At 55.3% G+C, this 24,186-nt stretch overlaps 1 protein-coding gene across 7 annotated transcripts in view; it reads right to left on the bottom strand.

Annotated features, from left to right (window-relative positions):
• The window catches only part of MSI2 (musashi RNA binding protein 2), a 416,189-nt gene that overhangs the window by 48,874 nt on the left and 343,129 nt on the right, over positions 1 to 24,186 (bottom strand). For all 7 annotated transcript variants that reach the window (XM_066364640.1, XM_066364641.1, XM_066364643.1 and 4 more), the window contains exons 9-10: positions 13,691 to 13,805; positions 4,642 to 4,716 (exon numbers count right to left, since the gene is read on the bottom strand). In XM_066364640.1, the coding sequence (XP_066220737.1) occupies positions 4,642 to 4,716; positions 13,691 to 13,805 (190 nt within the window). The remainder of the gene's footprint in view (positions 1 to 4,641; positions 4,717 to 13,690; positions 13,806 to 24,186) is intronic.

Here is a 24,186-nt window from a genome sequence, read left to right as displayed (position 1 = left end):
GAGCCAATTCGGGTGAAAAGGAGGACCCTTGGTCAAGGTTAGGTTTTACTCCCGGAAGGGATGCGTGGTTGGTGAGGAGTAAATAACCCCCGCCACTCCCGGGACCTGGGGGTCCTTCTGTTCCTGTCAGCTAGCTGTCTCAAACCGTCCCACTAGGAAGCAGTCGGAGAGGGACCGGCGGGAGGGGGAGCGGGATCCACACACGTCACAGGAGACTGGGGGGGGACGTGGTGCATGGGGAGCACATGGGAGAGAAATGCCAGAGAAGAGACATCAGGGCAGGTGGGTGGTGGTGAGACAGCTGTGCCCAGGTCCCCGACTCACAGGACCCCGTGGCACGGGGAGGGGTCGGCAGAATGAGCCTGACGGGGTCCCCGACTCACAGGACCCCGTGGCATGGGGAGGGGTCGGCAGTCAGCCTGACAGGGTCCCCGACTCACAGGACCCCGTGGCACGGGGAGGGGTCGGCAGAGTGAGCCTGACGGGGTCCCCGACTCACAGGACCCCGTGGCACGGGGAGGGGTCAGCAGTCAGCCTGACGGGGGTCCCCGACTCACAGGACCCCGTGGCACGGGGAGGGGTCGGCAGTCAGCCTGACGGGGGTCCCTGACTCACAGGACCCCGTGGCACGGGGAGGGGTCAGCAGTCAGCCTGACGGGGGTCCCCGACTCACAGGACCCCGTGGCACGGGGAGGGGTCGGCAGTCAGCCTGACGGGGGTCCCTGACTCACAGGACCCCGTGGCACGGGGAGGGGTCGGCAGTCAGCCTGACAGGGTCCCCGACTCACAGGACCCCGTGGCACGGGGAGGGGTCGGCAGTCAGCCTGACGGGGTCCCCGACTCACAGGACCCCGTGGCACGGGGAGGGGTCGGCAGAGTGAGCCTGACGGGGTCCCCGACTCACAGGACCCCGTGGCACGGGGAGGGGTCAGCAGTCAGCCTGACAGGGTCCCCGACTCACAGGACCCCGTGGCACGGGGAGGGGTCGGCAGAGTCAGCCTGACGGGGGGTCCCTGACTCACAGGACCCCGTGGCACGGGGAGGGGTCGGCAGAGTCAGCCTGACGGGGGGTCCCTGACTCACAGGACCCCGTGGCACGGGGAGGGGTCAGCAGTCAGCCTGACGGGGGTCCCTGACTCACAGGACCCCGTGGCACGGGGAGGGGTCAGCAGTCAGCCTGACGGGGGTCCCCGACTCACAGGACCCCGTGGCATGGGGAGGGGTCGGCAGTCAGTCTGACGGGGTCCCCGACTCACAGGACCCCGTGGCACGGGGAGGGGTCGGCAGTCAGCCTGACGGGGGTCCCCGACTCACAGGACCCCGTGGCACGGGGAGGGGTCGGCAGAGTCAGCCTGACGGGGTAGGCGGAGGACGAAGACTTGGGCCGCCCCCTCTGGGCCACCCCTCTGCACCCCAGTCCTCTCTACCAGCTCTGTGAGAAACATTCCCGCTGGCACGAGGCTACAGACAGACGTCAGAACATTCCCGCTGGCACAAGGCTACAGACAGATGCCAGAACACCGCCCAGCCTCCCGCCCCAGGGCCTGGGCTCCAGGACGGGTGAGTCCAGCTCTCCAGGGAGATTCCGCGTCAGGCAGTCTTGACGGGACTGCCCAGGGACTGCCCAGGTGGGTGGTCCAGAACCACACACTGCTCGGGGATGTGCTGGGAACAGACAGCCATCTCTGCACAGGGGTCCCTCCAGGGGTCAGCAGGGCACGGACTCTGAACCAGCCTGGCTCCTCCCGGAGGGGGGTGGACAGCTAGGTGCAGCCACTGGGCCACCCCCTTCCTGGCCCAGGGCCACGCCACACCTTGACCCTATCTGAGAGCGGGTGGCCTCACTCTTGGGGCCACTGAGGGCCACTGGTGAGGAAAAACTAGAGGCTTCCAGGATACAGGTGGGATGGGACACGGAGTGTGGTGGCTGAGAAAGAAGAGAACAGCCATGTCCCGCCATCAGGGAGCTCTGTCTGGAAGTTTTAATGCCTGATTTCTCTCTCATTCAAACCCACAAGATGGTGTTCAACTGTGGGAGCTGGTGACAATGATAAACAGAGGGGCCCTGGGCACAGTCACTTCAAGCCCACGCCACGCCCTCTACCACCGGGGAGCCCATCGCGTTCTCTCAGCCTCAGCTGGTCACTTGCATCTTTGTCTCCTTAGGGCAGGTCCCTGAGATAGGCCAGTGCTCTACCAGACATTCTGTGGGTTGGCTCATGGGACTCTGAGGGAAGGCTCTCCAGGGATGAGACAGGGGCCTTAGCAGGGGCCCACTTTGTTACCCCCACCCCCACGTTAGGAACCCTGAACTCTGTCCTCCTGGAACTGGTGCTGCACCAAGGGTGCAATGGCAGCCTGACTGTGACGAGAGGTGGGCTGCGCCAGGTGCACAGAGTGCTGCCCTTGAGCCAGGACGTGGGAGCCTGTGTGTCTCCTTGTCCTTGGGGAGGAAGCTGGAAGGCTTCCCTGAGACAGCCACCAGCCTCGGGGCTGAGAAGGATGGCAAAGGAACGGAGAACAGGAGTGGTGGCACTCCAAGTCTCTCCCTGGGAGGACAGTGCACACGCGTGTGCACTTGTGTATGTGTGGACCATGCTCTCCCACCACCGTACACTCTTCCTTCACGATCCAGAATGCATGCCCAGCAGAATTTCCTGTCGTGATGAAAACGTTCTGTGTTCTGTGCTGATGGTAGCCACTAGCCACACATGGTGACTGAGTAACTGAAATTTTGTTTGAATCTAAATTTTGAATCTAAATTTTAGTAGCTGCCCAAGGCTGGTGTGATCATACTAGAAAGATGGATGGCAGAGGGAGAGTGGGGGGTGGCACGGCAGGTCCAGGCCATCGGGGCCCAAACCCTGGCCCTGGCCCCGGAACAGGGCTCCCTGCCACTCTGGGCCGAAGCGTCCCCCTCCATAAATGGGGAAAATCTAAAGGAGGCTCGGGCTGAACTGTGCTGGCTGTGTGCCTGCTGTCCTGCGGAGAGGCCGCGGCCACTGCAGTGGCCACCAGAGTGGCCACCTGCGTAGAGAAGCGGCGGGCGGGCTTCCTGAGGGCAGGCAAGGATGCTCGCTGAGGCCTGCACTCTGCAGGGGAAGCTGCCCAGCCCCAGGGGACGAGGGCACACTCCTGGGGAGTCCCCCATCCACATGCCTCCATCTGGAACTTCTGCTATGCGGCCTCTCCCCTCTATAATCAGAAAGGTGTACCGACCTCAGTGAACACTTTGCACAAACCTCCGCTTTATGGAAGACAGAAGTGACGCCCAGAGATATAAAGGAACCTGCCTGTGGCATGGACAGCCAGGGCAAGAGCCTACGGATCTGTCACGAGGTGAGGGACCTATCTCTCATAAGGCCTGGCTCTAAGTGTCCCAAATGCCTCCTGGCCTGTCCCCCACATACCTGTCCTGCCCCACAGCTCAGTCTGAGTCAAACGCCGGGCCGATCGTGCACACAGCACTCACACCGCCCTCCTCAGGGCTTCAGAACACTGTTCTCCTGGCCTGTCTTGCCCCCTCTGCATCTCAGGCCTGAGGGCCCCAGGCCCCTGGTCTAGGCTGGATGACCACGCAGGAGCGAGACTGCCTGGCGCGCAGCTCCCTACGGAGCCTCCTATCCCAGCCTGAGCCCGATAGGACAACACTCTGCTCCTCGTGCATTCTCCAGGAACCCCAGCTCTTTTCTGCACACGGACACCCCAACACCTCAACGGATTATTGTGTACTCCTGTTTGGCGGGCCCCTCGGGAAAAGCCAAGCTTCAGAAAAATCTCACTTTCTTTAGCGCCCTTCCCCCATCCTTACAAGATCATGCCTACCCTACTGCCCACCTCGGGTGGGGGGCCCCACCCTGCTGCCCACCTCGGGTTGGGGGGCCCCGCCCTGCCGCCCACCTCGGGTGGGGGGGCCCCGCCCTGCCGCCCACCTCGGGTGGGGGGCCCCACCCTGCCGCCCACCTCGGGTGGGGGGTCCCACGCTGCCGCCCACCTCGGGTGGGGGGCCCCGCCCTGCTGCCCACCTCGGATGGGGGGTCCCACGCTGCCGCCCACCTCGGGTGGGGAACCCCACCCTCCCACCTACATGGGAGCTGCAGCATCCTGGGTATGTCCCTGTGGGCTCTGCCTCGAGCCTCTGATACCCACACAGAGGGGAGGGAGAATGTAAATATCCCCACTGAAGACGGACAGTGAACCCCAACCCCGACAGCACGCCCAACATACACAGCACGGAGCTGGGGGAGGGGAGGAGGGATAAGTAGGGGGGTCAGCAGGCTGGGTGAGAAAGGCGGTGAAAGGAAACCCTGCCTGCCAAGAGTCCAGTCCCCAGGGACAGTCTCCCCACCCCCAGGCTTCAGAGAAGGGAGGGTGAGCAGAGGGAGGGCACCTGCCTCAGCCCCGCCCCTTTCCCCCCAGGAAGCTGCCACTCAAACCAGTGCAACACTTCAGTTAATCACAGACTGAGCTGTGCCCTGATCCTGGAGTGAAGTGGGTTTGAAATTGAGCACCTGCTGTGTTGTTTCTTGAATGGCATATGCATGAGTTGTATTCTCTTTCGGGGGGCCCCCTCCCGCCACCCCTGCCACCAGCCCACACACACCCCATGTGTCTGAAGCCTCCAGAGACAAAGGCACTCACCTGGGAACTGGTAGCCGTAGCTAGGAGCAAATCCGGGGTAGCCGCGGCCATAGGTTGCCACAAAGTTGGGGTAGCCTTGAACAGAGAGAAAGTGCACAGTCCTGTTAGTACAACCACCTCTGGTCCGGGTGGGGGGACCCAGGGGCCGGGGGGTGGGGGAGGAGAAACGGCCAGAGTTATTTTCTTCCACAAAATGAGAGGCCTCCCCCGAGGGTCTTTAGCCTGGGCCGGGGCCACCTCTCTGGCGTGGCTGGGGACGCTGCTGTCAGCCTGCCGATAATTAACCCGTATTTGGGCAGAGACCCCCAAGGCCCCGTGCACTTTTGTGACCTGCAGAGTAAATGCCACGTATTAGCACCAAACACAGGGCCTGGGCCTGGCTCTGACATTTGGAGAGCTCACAGGAATGTACTTTACCTTAAAGCTATTGACAGTGGGAGATTCAAGTCCTCGCCGGCCCCCTCCCCAGACAGTGGCCAGCAGGAGTCCTCAGGGCCCACTGCTCGCGGGAACCCAGGGCTGACCCTGCACCTTGGGAACAGCATGGGTCTAACCAGCAAGCCACGACCCACAGGGGTGGGTCCCAGGGCCACGTCTAAGCACGCACACTCCACGGGGCACCGGAGGCTGTGGTGTTACAATGTGTACCACAAAGCACAGCCCAGACCCAGAAGCCTCGTGCCACGTGTTCTGACAGGCATTGCATAGCAAACATGTATTTTCTAGACACCTGTCTCAGCGGGTAATGTAAGGGGGTGATCAGGTAACTGAGGGGCGCTTGTGAAGGCTGCCGCTGGGGAGGGCATGGGGCGCACAGAATCGGGGGGTGAGGCGGGCTTCTCCCGTCTGTTATAGAAATGCCACTGAGATGTCACCTCAGCTCTCAACCCTCTGTTGTGTCCACTCAGGACATTCGCTCTTTTGGTCCGTAGCCCTTGATCCAGGCTACGGAGAAGGCGGGGGCAGCCTCTTGGACTGAGCTTTCATTGGCCTAGGAGGCCCATTGCTCCCCCGTTCCCACCCTGCCAAGCTCACATGGGAGTCTTAGTAGAAATGCCACTGGCCAACCTACCACCTGCCCTGCCACCTCTACCAGCCTGACTTTGGCTTTCGCCTCTGAGATGGTTGTTTATCAGCTGCCCAGCACCTGACGGCCCCTTCTCTGGGAGTCCCGGAGAGAGGCTCGCCTCCCACCACGGAAGCAGGAAAGACCTCTCTCCTGTTCTCTGAGCTAGGCAGGCGGGAACCCTGGGAGCAGCCAGTGGAAGCCTTCCCAGGATCCACCGCTGGGGCTGGCGGGGCCGAAGAGGAGGGAGCAGTTCAGGATTTGCTCTGGTGTTAGCAGCACAGTCCAGCATCCTGCGGTGGCAACAGCAGCCCCTGACCACCGGGGTTCCTGGTTCCTGCCCGTTCTCTGGCCTTCCTGGCAATTCTGTGTGCTGCCCAAGCCCCTCCAATGGTCTCCCTCGCCGCTCTAGGCAGCCGGAGTTGTTTCTGTTGCTTGCCACCAAAACACTGGTAGAAAACTGCTCTGGGTTTCTGAGTCACCATACCCTCCAGCCATGACTCTGTGGTTCTAAACAACCCTTTAAACACCCCTAAACATGGGCTCTGGGGTCTCATTGTCCAGGGACAGGATCATTCATTAAGTTCCATCTTGCGTGCACTCTGGCACCGTGAGTTCAAGTTTGCTGGTCTTCCAGCTGTCCATTCATTGAGCTTTCATGTCTCGGTGGTCCAGACACAGGATTCCCCTCCCTCACTTCCCTGCACTTGTTGATGAGTTCATGGCTTCTGTCATCAGCCCAGAACAGGAGCTTGCTGGACTGGACATCTGATGACCTGGGTTTCAGTCCTATATCTGACCCCAGACCATGCCCGTGGAAGGGGGAGGTTCCCTTTTCTTTGGGAGCCGGCGCCGTGCCCTCTGTGGAAAGCTGTGCGGGTCCCTTGCAGCAACGCCGGGCCCCAGGTCTCAACTGGCACTTGCCACGACGCCTCTGCCACACCTCAGGAGAGCCTTTCCAAGTCTGCAGTCACAAGCCCCTGGCCCATGGACCTGCTTCCACCACAGACGAGTCTTGCCACCTGCTCCTTCCCCGCACGTTCACTTCCCAGCTCTTGCCGTCTTGTTGGCAGGAGGCTGCCCAGACGAGACCGTCCGACCTGCAGCTGTGCACTGACCGCTGAGGAGAAGCACTCAGACCAGACGCGGAGCCCTGGCACCCGATGGGGAGAGAAGAGGAACAGAGCGACAGAGACCAGGGAGAGAGACCAAGACTTGGTTGCCTGAAGTGGACACACCGCGGTGACTGCTCCCTCAGAATTGATTTCATGGCCAGACAGCTCAGTTCTCCTCTAAACGAATCACCTGCGATCACATCGGATCTCTCAGTACTTGGTTTCCTGTACCGTTATTTCAACAATACTGATAAACAGATTCTATGCAAGCAGCCGAATCACTGCCTTCCTCATGATAAATGACTCTTGTCTTCTAACTTCAGTGCCAGGGGGTGGCGGTGGATCTTAAATATTTCAGTGTCAATCTGACAGCAAAGGTGTAAGCCCCTGTGTCACCTCTGAGACTTCCTGGGTGGTGGGGGATGGACCGCCCAGTCCCCCCTGATTCCGGCCACCAGAACGATTCCATCATCTCTGCTTTCTTCCTGCCATACTCGAGACTCTTCAACAAGAAGGAAGAAGGGCACGGTCAAGTTCACCTTAGTCTGGGGCCTTACTCCTGTCTTCCTGAGGATGTCAACATTGTCCCCTGAACAACAGAGGTGAGAATTTGGCAGCTGCCAGAGGTGGGGGGGGGGGGGATCTTTTCTCAACACTCCCCACCCCAATGGCCAAACATCCTCTGGGTCGGGCAGATGAAATCATAAATTTATAATACAACATTACTTCAATTTTCCTCTTCATTTACCGCTGTGCAGCCCAGCTCTGCTCGACCGGCTCCCGGCCCCAGCCGCGTGGGGAAATCGGCTGGCTGCATATCAATCGCACATTACGGGGGACCCACGCGAGGGCTCCGTCAGCCCACATTACGGGGAGGTGACCCAGCCACCACTTCCATTAGCAGCCGGGCCCCTCCCGCACCAGCTGCTGCACCATTTATTTGCTCCAGTACTCTGGACACCTGATCAATCCCACAGTAATTATCTCTTGTCACTAAAGAAAAAACCCAGCCTTCTGCTTGGCTGGCCACCTCTCCTACAGATAGGTTTTCCACTGTGGGGGGGGGGGGGAGGAAAAATCAGAAATCAACAACAGAATTTTGAATTTGCCAGTCAGCTTATTTCAGGGCCCACGCCCTCTGGGGGAGGCTGCCGGCAGAGTTCTCAGAAGCGTGGTTCTAGATCCTTGCTCTGCCCCGAGAAGATGTCTGCATTCTCCATGGGCACATGACTCATCCGCTCCTGGGCTCCACTGCTCAGCTATTTGGAGGCACGGACAATTGTTCCCCCCGGACCCTCGACCTGAAAGAGATCAGGGGACTTGGGGTGTGCAGAGCACGGCCTGGGGCACCCCACTGGCTACGAGGTCTGCACACAATCACAACAGCCAAGTGCCGAGAACCGGTCCTAGGCAAGATGTCTGCAAAGATGCCCGGCCTCGGGATCCGCCAGAATCACGGGCTCCTCCAGACCAGCGCCGTCCAATTTCAATTTCATTTAAATTACAGACAACAAAATCTTCCGCCCCTGAGACGCCCGAGCCCCGTCTTCAGTGCTCAGCAGCCACCGGGCGGTGCAGACACGGGCCTTCCTGCCGCCGCGGGCGGTTCCGGTGGACCCGGTTCTGAGCAGGGAGAGGTGGGGCTGAGTCGTCAGTTTCCTCAGTTTACCGGGAAATACTTGAACAAATGGAGATCTGCCCTGGGAATGACCTCAACAGTTATTTTTGGGAAAGACAAATCCCAGTTGAAATGACAGAGTCCAGTCGTGTGGCTCTGAGGTCCAGCCCGTCTCCATCTGGCTTGTTCGTGAACGCCAGCGGATTACAGCACCTTGCTCCTTCTCGATCGTTTTTTTTTTTTGGGGGGGGGGGGAGGCTTTCTTTTCAGGGAACGCCAGGTCAGTATGAGCACGGATAAGAGTGCCTCTGGCTTTTCTTCAGCTGCTCAAGTGTCTCCATTGCTGGGCCCGCAGGGGGAAGCTTTTCAAGGCCTCAGCGACGAGGTCTTTCTCTAGCACCGGTCTCAAACCTGCTAAGTAGTGTGTGCACAGCGAGGTTGAGAGAGTGAGAGGCAGTCGGGTTGTATGGCGGAGAAGGCCAAGCGGAATCAGAGACATCAACAATAATCATGTCGGCTTTTATGAAGTCCACTTTCGTTAAGAAAAACCAGAGAGAGTGCGTTGAGCAGGATCATTGTGGGCGCCTCTCGGCCACCGCAAGGCAGGGCAGAGGAGTCCGAGGGCTGCGCAAGCCGGACCCTCCTGCTCTCTCCTACATTCTTTTTCAGGAGGTCCCATTGGGCCGATTATTCTATGATTCTGTCAGAGGCTGTGAAAGCTAAAACCAGCTGCAGGATCCCCCAAGGACGTTTGCAGCCATACCAGAGCGACTCAGAAAGAAGAACTGTGCATCCATACGCCCACCAGCCTCCCTCTGATGAGACCCCCACAAGGATGGAGGAATCTTAAAGGATTTTTAAAAATCAGTTCCGCAGCTTCCTGGTCACTGACAGACCAGTGTGTCCGCTGTCTCATCAGAACGTCAGCTCCTGAGATTGGAGGCGGCCCCTCCGCTGCAGCCTCAGTGTCTAAAGCAGCGCTTGGCCCTCAGCAGGCACTCAGTAGAGATCTGCTGAATGAATGCACTTGAAAACTTCAGTGGAATACACCTCATTTCTAAAAAGCCCTAGAAGTGCCTTTTCTGCTCGTTCGACAACAACAAGGAGAAAGTCCAAATCACGGAATTTTTAAAAAACGTTCCGCGTGAGCTGAGGTCACAAGCCACATAGCTGTTGGTAGTGATGGTCACGATTCCAGGAGAGATACGCAGGCCTAGCGCACCGGGGAGGGGGCGACCCAGGTGACGGATGGGGACATACCAGGCCATCCTAGCAAAGGACCAGACTCCTCTCAATGCTGCCACTTTGGAGGGAAGGAGGTTCCAGTCACAGCACAGCAGGTGGCACCCTCCTCGCCCAGAGGCCGGGATGCCAGGGGGCGGAACGAAGGGCAGCCCCGGGCGTTTCTGGCGGGGTCACCGGGGGAGCCTGGATGGAGACTCCATCCTGACTCGGGGGTCAGCAGGCCAGCCGGACTGGGAGACTCTGCTTGTTCCCCAGGGTCTTGTGCCCGATTCACCTCTTCCGCCGGAACCGAGGGCCGAGCTGGTCCCGGCTGGGGGCACAGTTGGGGACCTTTGGGAGGCCCATCTCACCAGGTGTCCGGATGGCCTCACCAGAGAGTCTGGGGGATTCGGGAGGCCCCGAGGGCAGCACACGGACTTTTGTTGGGAGGTTAAAACTCAAAGATAATCCAACTCATTGAGCTGGGGGTGCAACCTGAGCAGGAGGCTACAGGTGACCTAGTACAAATCACACCTGCAGGTCTAGCTATGCTCTTCACTGTGGGCAGAAGGGGGACCCCGACTGGAAGGGTAGTGGGCACCTGGTAATTTGCCCCAGGCCTCCAGTACCAAAAGCTTCTGGTGTGAGTACATACAGTATTTTGTTGACCTGAAGACACATTTTTTTCCCACATGTTAACATCTCCTGAAAACGGAATTGATCTCACTGTCAATGTGTTAAGAAAGCACAAGTGCAGTTTAATTAACAGCACATATTTTTTCTTTCTGAATGGTTCACCAGCTGCAGCAGGGCAGACTTCACGAGATACGGCATCGGCTGGGCACAGTGTGGGTTCATCTACCCTCGACCACCCCGTGAAGCGAGGGTCCCCAGCACCCTAGCTATGGTCACTGAAGAACAGAGAGGCTGTCACTTGTTCCAAGTCACAGAGCTGAAGGGGTGAGGAGTCCAGATCTGATTCTGAAGTCCTGAGCTTTTCCTCCTGGCTTGTGACCTCAGCTCACGTGGAACATTTTTTAAAAGTTCCGTGATTTGGACTTTCTCCTTGTTGTTGTCGAAAGAGCAGAAAAGGCACTTCTAGGGCTTTTTAGAAATGAGGTGTATTCCACTGAAGTTTTCAAGTGCCTTCACTCAGCAGATCTTTACTGAGTGCCTGCTGAGGGCCAAGCGCTGTTTTAGACACTGAGGCACCAAGCCCCCTGGTGGAGGCCGAGTTGATACCATTAATTCTCCCTGGAGCCCTCTGCTTGGTTTGGGGGGGTGCGCCTCTGGGACCTTGAGCAGTCGCATTCTAGGGGTTCTTCCTGGTGGCAGTATCCATGTGGAAGCCTTAAGCAGCCGGGATGAGGGAAGAACTCATATAATAGACTATTAACCACAATTTAAACTAACAATTACTGCTTTACTGGGGCTCTGTGGCTCAAGGAAGTCACACTTGAGAATCGAAAGGAAGGGGGAAGAGTTAGGACAGATGAGTCAGCAGCTGGCATTCATCACATGTCCATCCCTCATTGAGTAGGAACCAATCAAATGGCAGCTGGAGAAGCCCAGGGAGTATTCGGATCTGCACCTCACAGCCAGGGTCAAACCCAATCCCTGAGCCACCTGGCCACCCCTCCTCCTCCTCATAGGTGCCCTGGCTGGACCTGCCCCACCGCCAGGCCAGTCTGCTTTTGGGGCTTCACACTAGGACCCTCACGTCCCAAGCCTGCTCCTTCTGTCTGGATGGCCCTTGATCTACTCATTCTTCTCGTTCTCGCTAAAATGTCACCTCCATAGGAAGGTGCTTCCACAAACTAGTTTCTACTCTTCCCATGCTCTGAAAGCACTCTGTAGCTTTCTCTATTATGATCACTTATGTATCTGCGTCACTGGCTATTAAACATCGTCTCTCACTGGACCACAAGCTCCATGAAGGCAGGGGCCACACCTGTCTCCCAGTGCTAACCCAGGGCTGGGCACACAGTAGGTATGCAGGGACCCAAGCCATTCAACAAGGCCCCCCCTGCCATGGCTCCCATTCTGAAACCACTGGGTGCCCTCTGTTCAGGGGTTGTGCTTGGGGGTGGTCTGTGGAGATGTGACCCTGAGCCCTCACCGGGCATAGCTGCTGGACCATTGCTCTTTGGCAACTGACAAGAATGGACTGGCCTCTCTCCACACCTCTGCTTCTCCCCAAAGAAAATCCAGTTCATTCTTCGTGCAGGCAAAGGGCATCAGCTTAGACTCAGAAAGGTGGGGGCAGTCCCTGAATATCTGGATCCTGGAACAGTCTCCCATTTTATGCCCTGAGGCTATAATATAGGAACCAAAAGCCAGCAGGTGGTAGTGGGCTCAACTCATTATGGTTTTTAAAAAACTTAACCCGTCCAGTGCTTCCTCTGGACCACAGCACAGGGGAAAGACCAAATAAAAATGATGATGGTTTTAAATGAGAGCCACACAAGTGCCTTACAATCAAGCAAGAAATACTTCTCATTGATTTCTAAAAATGATAATAATTACCCTCTCACACAGATATAGATTTACTTCCGGTTCTTTAACTTTTCCCATTAACAAATGCATTCTTCTATACCACACTGTGTTTAATCACTGTAGTTCTGTGCTATGCTCTGATATCAAACTAGTCTTTCCTCATTTCTTCTTTAAAACATTTTCTACTTTATTCTCAGTGTTTCTTCTTCCAGGTAAGTTTTAGAATCATTTGCCTAATTTTTTAAAGAGTGACAATAGGGTTTTTCTTTGAAATTGTTAAGCCCAAAACACTGATTTGAGAAGAATTAGCATCTCAGCCATTTTCAATATTCATGGCATCTCACTCCATTTTAAATTCCTCGGAGTTAACTTTACCTGCCCTTGCTACTTCCTCAGAAAAAAATTATTTTCAAGAATTTATAATACCCTGGAAAGTTTTATAAATTTAAAACTAAGCCAGGAATAATTTCAACAGCAGCAAATTTGAAAATATACAAAGTGCTTATCAAACAATGTAGAAGAGGGACTTTTAGCCAAACCAAATGAAAACCCATTAAAACTAGACACTCATGTGCCTGAATGGGATTTCACCATTAACTACCATTTATCCCATTTAATTAGTATTTTCCCGACACACAATAACTTGCACTAGAATACCGTTCTCTCGCCTTGAAATTTCTAATTATTGTTGCGACCCACACCATTACGCTTCTCCACATCTTTCTCTATCTTTCATGCCATTTAAGCAGCAAGATTTTCAATTATCTACGCAGGACGGACAGAGATACCTTTAAGGAAGGGGCATAATATGCAACTCAATTTCTCTAAAAGCCAGGAGAGATAATTTTTCGTCAAGACAAACACACTTTGTCTTTCATCATCTACTTTTTTTTTTTTTTTTGCAAATAAAGAATAAAACAGGCTATTTAAAACATCCATTTAAATGCAAATTTTGATATCCCAAGAGAAAAATGTTAATCATTTAAATAGACAGGATTATCGCCCACCCTTTCCACTTCCCCTCCTCTCTCAAGTTTAAGATGATGTAGCCTTGGTCCCCACAAGTTCAGCCAGCCCAGAGTCCTTAGATCCTTAAAAAGCCTCAGTCAGGAGAGAGGGCTGGGGCAGAGGGAGGGACTGACGTTTCCCTCTTTTGAAGGAGTACCTCCTATAAGCCAGGCGTGGTACAAAATGATCATTCATCCATCCATCCATCCACCCATCCATCCACCCATCCATCCACCCACCCATCCACCCACCCATCCATCCACCCACCCACCCACCCACTCATCCATCCATCCATCCATCCATCCATCCATCCATCCATCCATTCATCCACCCACCCATCCATCTCTGCTCATTTAATGGTCATAATTTCCCTGCAAGGGGGATTATCATTCTCATTACAGACAAGGACACTGAGGCTCAGACAGGTAAAGCAACTTGCCCAGTGGGTAGGTAACCCAGTTGGGTGTACAGGCTTCCAAAGCCCCAAGTCCATGCTGACTCTGCTGCGCCCCCCAGACTCACCCAGCATCCCCATGCCAAGCATGAACGCGTCCATGGTGTAAGGCAGCCCCCGGGCCCGGCCTCTTGTCCCAGGTGGGAACATGACTTCTTTCGGCTGAGCTTTCTTACATTCTACCTGTTAAACAGAAAGGCGAACAAATGAGATGCAAATGAATTCCACATAAATGTCAAATGCAGAACTGATCTGGTTACGAGCTGGGTTATTTTTAGCCTTGCTCCTTACTCACTGTAAAAATAGCCGTGCCAAGTAAATGGCCTGCAAAATAAATATTTAAGAAAACACACCACTTGCGCAAATCCTGCTTCAGAAAAACCTACAAGGATGAAATTGGGTTTGGAAGGGCGGCAAGGACGTAAGCTTAAGATACACACATGTGGGTTGGGAGCTCAGACTGTGCGGGAAGTGTGAGCTTGAGAAGGCAGCGTGGCCGTTTGTGGTGTCTATGAATAGTGACAATAGCAATGGGGACAATCCCGCGTGATTGAAGGGCCCTTTGCATATTTACAAATCTCTCCCAGGTTCCCTCAAGTCCATAACTCTTCACGTGGGGGGGCCAGCTGATTCCACGTCTTACTAAACAGAGAAGCCAGTTAGTCTTAGCTCCATTTCACAGATGAGAAAACAGCATCAGGAGACCTGTGTGGAGGGCTGTAAACCATGTCCAGGGCTGGGCACACAGTAGGTACGCAGGGACCCAAGCCATTCAACAAGGCCCCCCCTGCCACGGCTCCCATTCTGAAACCACTGGGTGCCCTCTGTTCAGGGGTTGCGCTTGGCGGGGGGGTCTGTGGAGATGTGACCCTGAGCCCTCACCGGGCATAGCTGCTGGACCGTTGCTCTTTGGCAACTGACAAGAATGGACTGGCAGGAGCAGACCTGGCAGCCAGGTGTTTTAAATGTCTGGGTCAGCAATGCCCCCGTCCCTCTAAGAAAACCTGCCCGGCACACGGCCGAGGGCAACAAGAAGGTTAAACACTGGGTCTGTTTATCTGGATTGTCGGTTTCTCATGTTGCACCTGCATCTTCAAGGGGTTGATAGTCATTCCTTCCTGTCTCCCTTCTGCCTCCAAAGTTCTGTAATCCTATTTCGCTCACACACCCAGACGCCAGTTCTTTAACCACACATACCTATGCCTGTCTGTCTATATCTGTACAGGATAAACAATATAGAATGCAAACCCCAGGACGTAAGGGCAACGGTCGCCTGCCAACGTCCCCACAGTGTTGCCACTGGCGCTCCTCAGCACAGGTCCTGCGCGGCGCGTACCTGCCTCCCGTTTACAGACAGTGTGAACGAACACTGCCGCCAGTCGTCAGCCCTGTCGCTGATGAAGGCGGGATGTCGTGGGTAAGGCAGGGGTGCTCACAGCAGACAAAGTAACTGCACGCCAGCCTCGCGGCGATGGGGTGAGACAAGAGCCGGGCCACACGGTAGAGCAGCTGAGACTCTCTGCAGCTTGACAGGTGCTGAGGATATCGCTCTCGCATAGAAAAGGACCACGGTTCATGGCACGTTCGAGCGAAGAAGAAAAAGTTAAATTGTGTGCAGTATATATTTTGTTTTAAAAGGGACCCACATGGGTTGCCCACTTTGGAGATAGTCTCATCCCAAATATGCTATTAAAAAAATATTTTGATGCTTAAGGCTGGGAGAAACTTTAATTACCTCAGATATTAACCCTTCTTTCTTCAAAGTCACTGGATAACAAGTATCACTCTTGTTCTTTAAAGAATGATCACCACACACACGCTTTCAAAAAATGGACAAGATGGTTCGCCCTTCATGACTGACAGGCTTAATACAAAGAGTTTTTAAAGATTAAAAGGAAAGTGATGACATCTCGAGAAGAGACGTAGGTGAAGGACTCAGACGGGCAATTCACACACGGCTAATCGAGGAGCCCACGTCCCATGACGAGACACAGCTTTGCCTGTCAGACTGGGTGTGATAAAAGGGTTATTTGATGTTGCGTCCCCGAGAGCATGGGCAGGCAGAGTGGAAATGGGCACATATTTTATGGAGAACAACCGGACAAAATGTCAAAGCCACACAGGCTCACAGCCTTTGATCTAATAAATCCGACTTGTCCTATATGTCACCTGAAAGGACATATAGATGAGGCCACCGACCACAGCATTAATTATCATTCAAAAAAAGAAAATGTCATTAATGTCCAAGAATGGGGAGTTGTTCAGGCTGCGTTTGGCTCATTCAAGGTGACCGAGAGCTACGGATACGGAAAAGCATGTTGATTACCAGATGCCCTGGTACTGGGAAACCCTTGGTCCCGGATAAACCAAGGTGGTTGGTTGCGCACCCTAACTGTAAGCGAGGAAAAAGCAAATCAGAGAGGTTTTGTGGAAAGTAAACAAGGGTATATGTCATATTGGGAAAAAACATGGAAAATACATAGCAAAGTTGTCTGAGTGACTTTGTTTTATAATTTCCATTGTACATTTTGTTATTTTATATCCCAAGTTTTCTTCTTGAAATATTACTGTTGAAAGTAAGGGAGGTGGTGGGAAGAGAAGGTGATTAGAAAGAAATAAATTCACATTTTCCTGTAAGTAGCCTGTGACCTCTGAAAATGGTTCGCCATTCCCTTGACTCAGAAAACCCACAAAATCATGTAAATCAACAGGTTCAAACCTTTGTGTTCACTTTAAGAACACACATGGAACTGTCCAGGCCGTCAAGGATATATTCAAAAAGCCACCAAGTATCTGAAGGATGTCACTGTGCAGAAGCAATGTATGCCCTTTGTCGTTACAATGGTGGAGTTGGTAGGTGTGCCCAGGCCAAACACTAGGACTGGACACAGGGTCGGTGGCTCAGAAAGAGCTCTGAATTCTGGCAGCGTGTGTTTAAAGATGCAGAGAGTAAGGCTGAGTAGGGGTTTAGATGTAGATTCTTTGGTCATTGAGCACATCCAGGTGAACAAAGCTCCCAAGATGCGGCGTTAGGACTTACAGAGCTCACGGGCGGAGTAACCAGACCCCAGCTCTCCCTGCTGCACGGAGAAGACCTAACTGAGAAGAGCAGGTGGTTCCTAAACCAGGTGGGGAGGTTGCACAGAAGAAAAAGACATCCCAGGAGAAACTGAAGAAACACAGACTTACGGCCCGGGAGTAAGTTAAACAAACAAACAAACAAACAAAAAAGACAGGAAGAGAGAAGGAAATTCATCAGAACTGGGCGTACAGATTTGTCCCCCAACCCAGGGGTGACAATTTGCTCCTGGACTCCAGATCCCACCCCCAGGCCTCAGAAGTGGCTGAGAAACCTCAGTGGCAAGAGCCTGCCCAGCGGGAAGATGGGTGTGCCCCGTGGGGGCAGACAGACAACTACCCCGTGGTAACATCAGGATCCCGGGCAACCCCGCCGACCGGCTCACTTCTTAAGGGCTCTGTGGTGACAATCCATTGCACTGTCTTAGAAAAACCTGCTACCTGTTTCTAGGCAACGTGATCAATGAAAATATCAGGGTTATCCTGTTTTCATTTCGGGGACATAAAGGTTAACTGACTGTAATGGGAATATTTTAAACAAACCCACCCACTCGTCATCTCGCTGAGAAGGGCTGGCAGCTCCTTTGCTGTCTTTGCTGGGGCTGTGTGGGCGGCCCGACTGCGTGGGCTGTCAGCCCCTGCTGTGTCCCCAGGAGTGCTCCCCCAGGCCAGGGGCCATGCGGTGTGTACTGTCTGGGGGACCCTGGCACGTCCCAGGCACCTGAGTGACGGAAAGAGGTAGCAGTTGCAATAGGGAGCCTGCCTAGCCCGCACGAGAGGCTCCTGGGAAGGGTTCTCAGGACCAGGAGGCCTGGCCGCCCAGCCCCGGCCCCACGGATGACATCACAGGAGGAAGACACACAGAGGGGAAAGCGCATGGCCGCTCTCTGTATCTTGAGATCTTCTAGGGAGCTTGCTGGGTGGCTCGCTGAGGATGCAACGGTGCCCTTGCCGCCCCAGACGGGAAGAAGCCTCGTCGGCCCGGCGGACTGCTAGGTCTTGGAGCAGGGACCAGGCTCAGCACCTATCTCCCCTGGCTCCCCCGGCCGAGTTCCAGAAGGATCACGGACTGACTCCATGCTTGTTAGGGTCAAGAAGACCCCGTCTGTTTAATCCAGCGGTGCTGAGGACCCCCCTGCGTCCGGCAAGGGCTAGGCCGCCGGGGAGGCGAAGATGAGGCCTCCTCCTCAGAGGACACTCGGTCCGTTACCAAGACAGACTCGAGCCTGCTCTCCTAACAGCAAGGCAAGCGCTCAAGCTTCCATCTCGTCAGTTCTGGGCCTGTCAGCCTCTGGAGCCTCGAGTTGAGTTAAATAAACCACGTATGGCTCACCCCCACCCCAACCCTCCACCTGCTACCCTCCCAGGGGGCCCCGCGGACACCAGGGAACGTGGCATCAACAACCCGAGTGACAGCACCAAGACGAGGGAGACCCGGCTTGTCTCTGCAGCTGCAGCGACGCACTTAGGTCATCAGGACACACACCGTGTCCCCGTCAGCTGTGCAACCAACTACCCCACACTTAGTGGCTTTAAGCAACAATTTATCATTCTTTCTTGTGGTTCTGGGAGTCGAGTGGGCTCGGCGGGGCCCTTGCTCGCTGTCTCCCATGTATTTGTGGTCAGAGGGTGGCTGGGGCTGGAGCCAGAGAGAGTCTGGAGTTGGATGGAGGTCCAAGATGGGTTCTTCCTTCACATGACAGGCAGCTGAGGCTGGTTCGGCTGGGCCTGCCCATGGGGGGCTGGGCACCTGCTCATGGCTTCTCCATGACACCCCGTCTTCTCACAGTTGTGGCAGCTGAGTCCAAGCACGAGTGTTCCAAAGGACACGGCAGAAGCTGCGAGGTTTTAGAGCCCGGTCCCGGGGGGCACAGTGGGGAGTGAGGTGGGGCCGGGCTAGACTGAGTGTGGTCGGGGAAGACACAGGTGTGTACACTAGGAGGTGCATGCAGAGCATGGGGCCATCTCTGTAGACTCATCACCAACGTGAGATCAGTGAAGAGCCGTGAGCAGACAGGACAGTGGGAAATAGACTCCTCCTGCGCTTGGTGTCCGGCTGGCTGGGTTCCTGGGGCAGAGGGCACTGAGGGCTGCCTTCACCATGGGCGCTCCTCGCCCAGCGAGTCTCGTCTGGCTCCCCAGGGCAAAAGCAGCAACCTGGAAGAGGTTCTTCTGGTGATACGACCTCCTGTTCCAGCTGTTTCATACACAGGCGTCCACATTGAGTCAGTGTTCCCCACCCTCCTGGGCTGCCGTGGCGGGGGCGGAGTCTGAGGAAGGACCGTCTCCACGTCTTGGTCCGTGAGTGTCCTCAGCCAACATCTCGGACCCCCCACCTGTGCAGCGTCTCAGCATGGCTGCCTTTGCTTTTGTTTTGGACGGCATGCAGGAAGACCAGTCTGGCTGGTGGGGCAAGAGATTTAGCAGTGTTGGGCAGATAAAATATATTATGCTCACTTTGTTAAAGATGGCGCTGCCCACGTGGAAGCCCATCTCCCAGGTGATGATATTAGTTGCCCTTCTTGCTTGAGATGGGCGTGATTATATTAATGTGTGTTGGGGGCAGGCTGTGGGCAGGCAGGATCCTTGTATACTGGGGCTTGGTTTTAGGACTAAACCTTTCCCACCCTTTTTGATGTGGGGTGGTGCAATCCCATCATGTCTCTGATAGTGACTTTTGTATTAGAGACTTCCCTATTTTGTATATTAAAGGTTTTGATTTCTGCACTATAAAATGGGGGCAGAACGGGAGCTTGCTCTCTTGGTTCCTGAGCTTAGCATTAGAGAGCAGAGCAAAGAAAGGCCACGTAGAGGAGGCCAGGAGAAGCAGCCAAGATGGCGGAGTGTTGAGTGAAAAGCCAGTTTGTGCAGAGTTTGTGCAGAGAGAAGGAAGGAGATGGGGAACAGAGGTGAATAAGTCTGGTGAGCTAGAAACCTCTGATTCTAGGAAACTCGGATAAGTCAGTAGCTTTGTGAGCACTGAATGTGAATGGGTTTTGGAGCCCAGTGTGTGTTTTTACTTGCCCGCCGGGTGCAAGCTAGGATTAAAGATGATGGCCCATCAGTTTTTGGCTCCGTTGTTTCTTTACCGACTGTCTGGATCCAGTGCAAACCTGCATGGGCCAGGCGGCTGTGATTATGGTGGTCCTGGCTACTGGTTTCACACTAGGAAACTCGGATAAGTCAGTGGCTTTGGGAGCCCTGAGTGGAAAGGGAAGTGTTTTCCCACCGGGTGTATTTCTTGCCCGCTGGGTGCAAGCTAGGATTAAAGCTAATGGTCCACCAGTTATTGGCTCTGTTGTTTCATTACCATCTGTCCGAATCAAATGTGAACCTGCATGGGCCAGGTGGCTGTGATGGTAGCCATGGCTACTGGCTTTACAAGCAGGAAATGTTATTTGGGTTTGTGCTTGCAAAATGCCTCTGGGGATACTTATACCAGTTTCTCACACCCGGAAGACGAGGGCTCCCACTGTCAAGTTTCATGGCTGGCAAAGCCAAGAAGAGGTCCCACACCAGAGGCCAAAGACCAAATCCCCAAAGGTCGTGGGACTAGCTTTAGAATTTCAATCTCTGAACATGCAACTCTGCTGGGCAGGAGGCCCTGGAGGAGAGGGCGTGGCTTCCTCTGGGCCCCTGGGTGATGGGCTGAGAACAATGACCTCGCAGAGTCCTCTTTAAGGACGTTGCTGAACGAGTCAGAGGCCTGATGTGAGTGTGCACGTGTCTCCTCACCCTCGTGCTGGCTGCTCGTTGGGGGAGCGCCTCTTCCCATCACGGTCCAAAGTGACTCGGAGCGACTCAGCAAGGGTTGCGTCTAACTTTCTATTTAGAAATAACGCCACGTATAGAAGAGTTGCCAGGACAGCACAGAGACACCTGTATGCCTTTCCCCAGACCAACCCATTGCTAACATTTGTCACTACTGCTTTGTCACTTGCACACTACAGTATATCTGTATCTATGATTTCCCCCCGGAACCATGTAAGAGTGAGTTGCATACATTAGGGTATGCCTTTCCTGAACATAAAGGCACTTTCTTACGTAAGCACAGTAGTTATCAATCTCAGTTAACATGCACACCATAGATCTAATCTACCTTCTATAATCTGTTTTGTCCCTGGACCCACTAAACACCCTTTATCACTCTCTATCCACCTTAGAGAGCAGAAAGCTAGGGCCCAGGGATGTCAGACACCTCGTTTGTGGTTGCAGACCCCGTCTCTGGGTGGCAGGGCTGGGTCTGAGTCCGCTACTGCCTGGTGCCGTGCCCACCCTGGGGGAGTGGATCCTTCGCCTGACCCTACAGAGGAATGCTGGGCACTGGCTTTCGGAGGAGGTAATGGGACTTCTGTGGGGACGCCTTCCCTGCAGCCACTCTGAGTGGTGGCCCCACCCACGAGGCCAGCTCCCTGCTGGCACCTTCTGGAAGAGGAAGAGGCTGTCTAAGGAGGCGGCTGAGGTCTGGGAAGTGAAAAGGCTTTTGATATTTTTCCAGGTTTCTACACAAATGGCCCCAGTCAGCATGCCCCAGGGGCTGGGAGGGAAACCAGAGCACACCCCGTCTGGGGAAACAGAAGCCCTGCACTTGTGGCCTCGATTCACAGCCCAGGACAAGGGGACTCTGTGTGGCTGAACAGGCCAGTGTTTGCAGGCTTGGTCCTCACCCCAACAGGTCCTGTCGGAAACAGTTCACTCCTCCAGGGAGGGAGGGGCCTGTTTCTAAGGCTCAGAGATGGGCTGGACTGGCTGGCTGGTGGATGGGATGGGGACAGAGGGGCAGGCGAGTGCCCAGGAGGGTGACTCGTGGCGTCCACGGTGGGCACTGTCCTTCTGTGGAGCTTCTTGAAGACACCCAGGCCTGAGCTGGCTGTGCCCGTGCTCGGCGACCCTCTGACTCGGGGCTGTTCCTCCCCAGCCAGGATCAGGTGGAGTCCAGACCAACGCTACTTCTCTGAAGCCCCACGGTGACCATCCCCTCGTCCACTCGGCCCCACACAGGGAAGGGGAGATGGCACTCCAGCGTGAAGATTCAGGGCTCCTGCCTGCCAGGCAGGAGGGGTCAGCTGCACCCCACGGCCCACCCTTAGCTCCCCGTTAGCCTTGCGCCAGCGCCAGCCCGAGGCCACGCCTTTCTTCCTCCTGCCCACCGCCCTGTCTTGCCCTCTCTGCCAGTCACAGACTTCCTGGAGACGCAGAGGGCAGGGCCCTTCACGGGGCTCTGGCAGGCCCATGACCAGCATTCAGAGGGATCTGCTCTCAGGGAACCTGCAGAGACAGCCAGCAAGTCCCGCGTGAGGTGAGCGCCTTGGGGAGGAACCCAGGCTCCGCTGCCCTCAAGCACAGCGACAGAGCATGCCAGGAACACCCTGAGTGATGCAATGGAAGATGGGGCGGGGGGGCCCTCGTTCAACAACTGTGAGGAGTTCCAAGCGGGCATCAGCAGAGCAGCACAACGAGGGCCCCGTGAGCGCAGGGCCTGTGCGGGCCTCCAGGCGCATGCCCAGGAGGCCGCCCGCTTGGGACAGATGCTCAGTGAGCTGAAGAAGGAGCTTGTGTGCACCAGGGTGCAGATCAGTGTCCCCAAACCCCAGGCCGCGGACTGGGACCGGTCTGTGGGCCATTTGGTACCGGTCCGCAGAGAAAGAATAAATAACTTTCATTATTTCCATTTTATTTATATTTAAGTCTGAATGATGTTTTATTTAAAAAAAATGATCAGATTCCCTCTGTTACATCCATCTAAGACTCACTCTTGACGCTTGTCTCGGTCACGTGATACATTTATCCGTTCCACCCTAAAGGCCAGTCTGTGAAAATATTTTCTGACATTAAACCAGTCCGTGGCCCAAAAAAGGTTGGGGACCACTGGTGCAGATGACAAGCACGCAAACAGCTCGCCCAGAGAGGGCAGGTGGAGGGCAGGCGGGGCCCAGCTCTCCTCCGTGCAGAACTTGCACCGGAGATGGACCTGCCGGGCGTCTCTCTCTGAGCGAGCTCCAGAGAATCAGGTCCTCTCTTTGTGGTTCTAATGTCCATTCCAGGGTTCCCATTCTACTGAGTCATTGTGTTTATTCCTGGCCCGCAGCACTGCTCTGGGGAGGAAGGCACATGTGTGTACTGAGCACTCCCCATATGCCAGGCACGGTCACAACATCCTCGTGTGTGTGTGTGTGTGTGTGTGTGTGTGTGTGTGTAAACATATAGAATGGGTAGTATACACACATAATGACATACAGACTCAATGCAGGTAGAACACAGTACCCAACAGAGAGAAGTCACCATTTTCAAACCCTCATCAATCAACTCATTTCCTCTCAGTTGTCCTAATTAGCCCAGTCACATATAAAGGGAAACTGAGGCTCTGGGAATGATTCGCCAAGGTCACAGAGCCAGTGTTGACACTGCCAGGAGTCTATCCTGGGTCTCCCGCTTCTAAGACCCGGTTCCCCGTCGGGCCCGGGTGCGGCTGCTCAGGCCCAGGCCTCACACCCCTTTCCTCTCTCCGGCCTCCAGGCCCACTTGGATGCTCTTTCATCCTAAGGCCGCCCCGATCTTAGCGCCAGAATGACGTCCCCCACACTTCCAGGATGACTTTCTCCGTGTGTCCTTCTGCCCCGTGTTTGGCTAAAATCAGCGAGGGCAGAGGGGAGGAGGTGGCAAGCCAGCACTGTCCGCGTCTCTGGTTTAGCGGGCAGGGCCGGTGCCTTCGGCTCGGGCTCCCCTCAGAGGTGCTCAGATCTGGGGCACGCGCCCAGTGACCACAGCCTCCCACCCGGCCCGACGTGAGGGCAGGCGCCTTGGCCTGTCCACCGCAGTCCAGCCCGAAGGCTGAGGCACCTGGCTTTAAATCTCCGCTCCTGACTCTCCTGTGCCTCCGTTTTCTCAACCGTAAGACACAGTAACAGAAGGGCCTACCCCACGGGGTGGCAGCGCGCTAACAACTGAGCTGGTGCTGGACAAACGGGGCTGGGTTTGGGTCACTCCTTCCTCTCCCCACCCGGAGCCTGGGTGAGTGCTTTGCTGGTGATAAAGTCCATTCATGTCCGTGCAGAAGTAAATCCCAGAGACTGGGGAGCAGAGAGGAAGTGGCTGCCCCGCCGGCCCAGCAGGCTCTGAGCGAGCGGGCGGGGCGGGCGCTCACGCACTGCCGACTCTCCCTAACCTCCCCACCTGCCGCCAGGTGGGGCCCGGCTTCCTGCCTCCATCAGCAAGGTGCGCAGAGGAGCTGCACAGGCTGCACTATTTGGGGAAAAAGCTGATGGTGGCAGCAACAGCTGTTCTCCTTTTCCTCTCCGGGAACCGGCAAGGGCATTTCAAAGTGAGAAGAAACCTCAGCCTCCAGCAGGTGCCCAGATTCTGCCAACAGGCCGGGCGCTTCCCTGGGGCCAGGGTGGGCTTTGTCAGTGACCCTGCCCTGATGGCGCCCAACTCAATTTCTCTATTTGAGAGCCAAGGGAAGGTACGGCACCTCCCGGGGAAGCCA

Source organism: Saccopteryx leptura, chromosome 2 (genome assembly GCF_036850995.1).
Source record: "Saccopteryx leptura isolate mSacLep1 chromosome 2, mSacLep1_pri_phased_curated, whole genome shotgun sequence".
NCBI classification, from domain to species: domain Eukaryota; kingdom Metazoa; phylum Chordata; class Mammalia; order Chiroptera; family Emballonuridae; genus Saccopteryx; species Saccopteryx leptura.
The sequence above is the reverse complement of the archived record's forward strand: the minus strand, read 5'-3'. Positions and strand labels throughout refer to the sequence as shown.